The following is a 6,801-nucleotide window of genomic DNA, read 5'->3' as shown; positions in this document are numbered from 1 at the left end:
TAAATTAAAAGACGCTTACTCCTTGGAAGGAAAGTTATGACCAACCTAGATAGCATATTCAAAAGCAGAGACAGTACTTTGCCAACAAAGGTTCGTCTAGTCAAGGCTATGGTTTTCCCTGTGGTCATGTATGGGTGTGAGAGTTGGACTGTGAAGAAGGCTGAACGCTGAAGAATTGATGCCTTTGAACCGTGGTGTTGGAGAAGACTCTTAAGAGTCCCTCGGACTGCAAGGAGATCCAACCAGTCCATTCTGAAGGAGATCAGCCCTGGGATTTCTTTGGAAGGACTGATGCTAAAGCTGAAACTCCAGTACTTTGGCCACCTCACACGAAGAGTTGACTCATTGGAAAAGACTCTGATGCCGGGAGGGATTGGGGGCAGGAGGAGAAGGGGACACCAGAGGATGAGATGGCTGGATGGCATCACTGACTTGATGGACGTGAGTCTGGGTGAACTCCAGGAGTTGGTGATGGACAGGGAGGCCTGGCATGCTGCGATTCATGGGGTTGCAAAGAGTCGGACACGACTGAGCGACTGAACTGATACCACACATTTTCTCTGAATTCATTTATTTAAGGATAAAACAGCCATTTGAGATCATGGAATACAATACCAACACAATAGAAGGTGAGGAATTGTTATATTTTGCTTACATTAATAAATATCTTAAAAGAAGCAAATGTAGATTTTAAGATTTAAGACACTAATGACACAACTGAGAGTTTCTAAGTTAACAGTGATACTGCTTGATTTTCAAGTTGAAAGATTTTTAATAACCTATATATTTCAATTAGATGGCGGCAAATAGAAAAGCATCTTTTGAGCTGAATAGTATACTGTTAAACAGGAGTTTATTTTACAGCCGTCCATCATTCTCCTGGCCTCAGTTTGTGTGTAGAAGGCATACTAGACATCAGCAACTCACATCACATAAATGATCTACCACTCACAATGGTGCAAAATCTATTATGCATGTATTTGAATAGAAATTATTTTTAAGTTCTAGAAAAAATGCCATTTGTGTTTGACAGATGTGGGATTTCCCTGTTTTGCCACTGATTAGCTATCTGAGCTTCACTTTCTTCACTGTTAAAAGAACAGTAAGAAACTGCAAAATAGGCTTTAGTAGCCTTCAGTTTATTAGCTCTGATTTTCAAAACAAACTTTCAAAGTGATTTTCAACCTCCTTCTAACCTATGATTATCCTTTTCAAACTCTTTGTCCAAATCATTCAGAGTTCCTAACTTCTCCACTGAACACATTTTAACACATCTGCATGTGTTTATAATGACCAAACAAAGTTCACTGTGTTAGTATGAAAGACTACCTGTACTCAGGGGACATTACAGCCTACCTGGGTATTCAATTCAGTACCTACCACTAGCAAATCTCTGAAAATTCTGTGTCTGTGTCTCCACCATAACCTACACTGTTTTCAGTCAAATACTCCATACCTGTATATGTTCCTTACCTTCATATCAAGGGAAAAATCTGAAAAGTTTTTAGAAAACTGGCATTTGTGACTTGTTTATACAATTTTTACAATTTTAGGACAGCCATGTTCTTTGCAGTATCCTGTAGGACAAGGCATCAAATATTTCAAAAGGCAGCCATACATTTTTCATATTTTTCTGAAACAGCTTATGTTCTAACACAATTTAAAAATCAAACTGCCAAGCAGTTTTGTTTTTACTCTTTTCACAGGTACAGAGCAGAGAATAAACCTAACAATGTCCACTTCTCCTAACTTACCACCAACATACTCATACAACTCTTGATTCATTCTAAAACACATACTGATGCGCTTGGCAAGACTACAATGAATAAAATGGCAAGCGGTAAATCTAATCCATGCCAGAAGACTGGAGAAGTTACATGGGAAGCACACACACACAACTTCACAAAAGTTGGGAATACTGCTGATTTCAAATAAATGATGATCAAAGTAAGACTTTCATGCCTCAAGTCCCATTCAGTCAAAATCACGATTTGTAAGAACAAGTGGTGCCACCAGTGTCCAAACATACAGCACAATGCCAATCCAGCTAGAAGAGATTTTCACCCAGACAGCTGTCCACTGACTCTTCATCTCACGGGAAGGCTCATACCTAATATTTAAGGAAAACAAAAAGCAGAGAGAAGTTGGATTATTGGTCATCAAGCTAGCAGGTTTCCTTATTTTAAAGTATTCTTTGTATATAATCTGTGATAACATATGTAGTTGCTGGATTATCTCTGTTGCCTTGTTTTCCATACCACTTTGGCAGCTAATATAAAGGTTAAAAAAAAATCTTTTAAGGAGTAGAAGACATAGGCCTGTGAAGTAGTTCTTTTACATAATACTCAGAGAATCTTTATGTATCTCTGGCTAACTAATTAATGAGACAGCAGAGAAATGGAGTGTGACCTCTGGATAAATAAAACATTATTTAACAAAGACTTATCAATTCTAAACTGTACAAAGAATATAATTTGTTCAAAGTATATACAGGAGCTCTCTCCACCTTCTCAGATTTAAGAAACTGGGAAGGAAATACATCCCAAATTTAGCTGATTTTTATGTTGATGAAACATAACAAATACTTTTCATCTTTAATATTTACTATTATTACCTGACAGCCAAAGCTGTGAATTACTGAGAATTATTTGGAATAGTTCTTGTACCTTAATATGCTGCAGTATAGGAATTTTTAAGTATATATATATTTTTTTCAGTAATAAATGCCAGTAGAGGCTGCTCTCAAACAAATGAATTTTTTTTTTACATCTTTTGCTGGTATTCAAAGTTTTCTTACAAATTGTTAAGGATATTATTATGCATTAAAGAGTATTAAAAATAGAACTACCCTAACTATACAGTTCAACTTGAATCTTAAATCTTTCAGCAATCCTTTGAACTAAATCAGAATTTTTAAAGACAAAATATAAACTACTACCTTCCTCTTAACAAAAGAGATTTATCAGTTTTGAAGTGATATAAAAGCAAAAATTAGTTTATGTTAATGTATTCACACTTCAATTTTGAAATCCTCAAAGCTTTAACTGACAAAATTTAAACAAAAACAGGTAAAAAAAAAGAAAAAAGGTATCTTTTTCTACACTATGTTGGGAACTAGTTAGTCAGTATTAGAAATCACTGTGTTTGATCCCTGTCAACATGTACTTCCCTAAGCAATGTGGTAGCTTCATGAAACTTTATTTCAATCTTTTAAGATCTGGAACTATTTTAATGATTGTTATTGCTAAAGCAAGGAAATAAAGTCTGCATTTCTCATACTGATCTCACTATTCATTTAGTTGTAAATTTTGAAATATACTGGAGGATAAAAAGTACTCAATACCATGTTTTAACAATGGAATCACAAAAAAGCCACCCAAATTTCCACATGCAAAGTTTTCATAAAATATAAGTACCTGTACCAGTTGGTAAGGGTCATCATGATATAAAGCGAAGCCAGGAAAAGCATGAAGTGAAAGAAGGAGTAACTGTAAGTGACACCATCCCTTTCATTATCTACAGCTCGGTGAACATCATCACCATCCTCAAGTGACCCATCGTTTCTGGCTCCACCATCTTCTATCAGTGTTGATTCATCACTTGTTAGAGTCAGCTTATTAACCTGACTATTGTTTGAAGTACGGATGCTACATGAAAGACAGTTTAAAAAGAGAGAAAGAAAAAAAAGGAATTTAAACACAACATTCATATATGAATAATAGCTGGACTTTGCTTCAAAAAAATAAAATCCATAATTTTTCCTACCTTGAATAAAATACACACAGTAAAAAGAGGATTAGTCCAATAATTCCTTGAGTATGCCACCACTGTACAGACTGCCCCTCCTTCGAGACAGTGCTTGTTGTATTATATCCAATTATGTTCAGTAGACTTGGGTTACATTCTGTTTCTACAATGTAAATTAAGGTCAAATTAAAATGTTAGAAAGGTATAAAAAATTTTTCAGAGGACAGTTGTAGTTCTTTTTAACTCTCTATACACGTGAAAACTCAAAAAACTGTTAGAAAAAGGCACAAATAAAAAATAAGACAACTTGTATTTATTAATAATGAGACCTTTTACATTATATAATGCTAGTTTTATCGAACTGGTTGAAAAGCAATTTCATTTTCAACCTCATGCAAGAGTTGAGACATTTAAGCTTTTTACTGATCAGGAAATTGGTGAAATTTAGTAAATTTTTTACTTTATAGTAAAGCTCAAGCAGAGTTAAGAATAAAATTCAGATGTCCTAAACTAAGATGCACTGCCTTTTCTGTTATATACTGTGAAATAACAATAGTGATTTTATGAAGTTTATCAACTGGTCAAACTACATTGTTATATAAGCAAGATAGTTTACACATAAAATCAGTTACTAGAATTTTAGCAAATAGTTTGTGGAAATGAGTACATAAATCATAGTGACCAAATGCTTATTCAGCCTCTCAACTCTTTTAACAAAGAATTAAAATGGGGTTGGTATTCACTTAAGTGTCCCAAATATGTTTTTTACCTCCCACAATGCCAGATATGTCAATTGCCACCTTATCACTGAAAAATGATTTTTACCTTGAAGCCACTTGTGTAAGGATAATCCCTAAAGCAAATTACTATTAGTTTTTTTCTAGACACTTACCTGGACAAAAATAAGGAATCTCTAGTACACTAAATAAACTCTTTTTCTCCAACTAGTGATAAAGCACCTATGAAATTTATAAATGGAATGAAATAAGAGTCAGAAAACTTTTTTCTGTCAAAAATTCTGTAATTTTTTTAATTGTGAGGAAACGAGACCCTTTTTTCCCTTTTCAGAAAATAGTATAGTTGACCCTTGAACAAGCAGATTAGCAGTACCAACCCACAACACAACTGAAAATCTGCATTTTACTTTATGGCTGGCCTCTATATTCCAACCTTTCATATTAGCAATTTTCTATCTATGGATTCAACCAAATGCAGACTACTGCAGCACATTTATTTCCCAATTTGTTTCACCCCAAATAACATATATGGGCTTATACTTCCACGAAATGCAGTAAAACTGGCCTATAAAAAGAGTACAAAGACCAATTCGATTCACCTGTAAGATAATCACAGACAAAAAGAACTTAAAAAAATCTATACTAATTAAAATAGACTAAACAAACATTTTAATAGGTTTTAATTTTACATATACTATCACAAGCACCTTACAAATCAGGTATATTTCTTATAGTTTTCCTATAATTTCTTATAGTTTTGTTAGTAAAGGAAGAAACTAAGGGAAAAAATATAGCAGTACATCAAAGATGAAAATGGTATTATTCCATTCTCTTCATTCCTCTATGAGCTTAATTTTACAAAATGGCAATCTTTGAAAAAGAGAACAGCTTATGGGATTCATTAAAAGAAGCAAATCCAAGCAAAGAAAACATACCCGGTTCATTGGTCATAGCAGACCATGTCAAATACATTGTGTAGACTGTAATCACTGAAGACTGTAACAAACCAGATCTTGGTTGTGATTCCTACAAAAAAATAGGCAAAACAAAAATATTGCGATCATTCAAGATTTAGGAAACCTTAGGAAAACAGAAGCTTCATAACGAATGAACTAATCCAAGCTTACTTGGATTTTTGGCAGTATGGACATTATAGAGGCACCAAGGCAGAGGAGCATGTTGACACTGATGAATGCTTTATTTTCTGCACAACTGGCTGGATGAGTATAGTAAACAAAAAACAGGACGACAGCAACTAAAGACAGCAGATAATTCAGGGCTGTAGCTGATAACAAAGCTGCGAAAGAAATACATTTTGACAATTAGATTTTATTACTAATATTAGGAATGAGACATATGGCTTGCTTTAAAAACAATCTTATTCAAAAATATTATTTTAAGCAACATTTTATCAGCATTACACAGCCTATAGAAGCAGATAAAGATTTAATTCTGGCCTCTACCACATGAAGACTTTTGTAGCCTTTACACATGTGTGCGTGTGAGCTCCGTCATGTCTGCCTCTCTGCAACCCCATGGACTATATATAGCCCATCAGGCTCCTCTGTCCATGGAATTTTCCAGGCAAGAATACTGGAATGGTTGCTATTTCCTACTCCAGCCTTTACACGTAGCTCACTATTATGATGCATTTTAAGGGGAATAATATGATCTTCATTTAAAGTAATATTTACATATAGAGTGTCCAAAACATTCAAATACATTAGCCATTATTTTCAAAATACAGAAAATTAACTAGGAGAATATTACTTAAGGTTTTTAAGTTATATCATTCAGTTGTAAACAAGGGCATTAAGAAAATTATTTTGTTAATGCTAAGCCCACAGAACAATGCTTTGCTTTGGCAACTAAAATCTTAAAACAAAACAAAACTATTCAAGTTGTCAATATTTAATAAGACAACCTAAGTTTCTTCTATCACACACACACTTTTAATTTTCATGTTAATGTATACTTAATATGTATGTATTCATGTAGATGTGACTCACAAATACTCTATCAGACAAATATTTATTGAATACCTACAAAGGCCCTGGGGATACAGTATGCAACAAAGCAGAAACTCTTACATTAGATTTAACATTAAAAAATGAAACATTCTGTGAAGTAAATTTTCCAAATGATTAAAGCTTAATATGTTTTTTAGCTGACAGACTATTTCACATAAAAATTCAGATCTATGGCTTTTTTTTGAAAAACAGAAAAATTAAGCAACACTGGGCTCACATTTCCACACGGCAATTACTGGATGGAGCTAAGCGGTGTAATAGCCTTCACACTCTCTAATTCACCACAG

General features: G+C 33.9%; 1 protein-coding gene across 1 annotated transcript in view; it reads right to left on the bottom strand.

Moving 5' to 3' along the window:
- Nucleotides 1-561: 561 nt before the first annotated feature.
- Nucleotides 562-6,801, bottom strand: part of SERINC1 (serine incorporator 1) — a 33,790-nt gene continuing 27,550 nt past the window's right edge. The window contains exons 6-10 of the mRNA XM_027551095.1: nucleotides 5,612-5,781; nucleotides 5,420-5,510; nucleotides 3,766-3,910; nucleotides 3,417-3,647; nucleotides 562-2,110 (exon numbers count right to left, since the gene is read on the bottom strand). Of these exons, the coding sequence (XP_027406896.1) occupies nucleotides 1,975-2,110; nucleotides 3,417-3,647; nucleotides 3,766-3,910; nucleotides 5,420-5,510; nucleotides 5,612-5,781 (773 nt within the window). The 3' untranslated portion in view covers nucleotides 562-1,974. The remainder of the gene's footprint in view (nucleotides 2,111-3,416; nucleotides 3,648-3,765; nucleotides 3,911-5,419; nucleotides 5,511-5,611; nucleotides 5,782-6,801) is intronic.

Source organism: Bos indicus x Bos taurus, chromosome 9 (genome assembly GCF_003369695.1).
Source record: "Bos indicus x Bos taurus breed Angus x Brahman F1 hybrid chromosome 9, Bos_hybrid_MaternalHap_v2.0, whole genome shotgun sequence".
Taxonomy (NCBI): domain Eukaryota; kingdom Metazoa; phylum Chordata; class Mammalia; order Artiodactyla; family Bovidae; genus Bos; species Bos indicus x Bos taurus.
The sequence above is the reverse complement of the archived record's forward strand: the minus strand, read 5'-3'. Positions and strand labels throughout refer to the sequence as shown.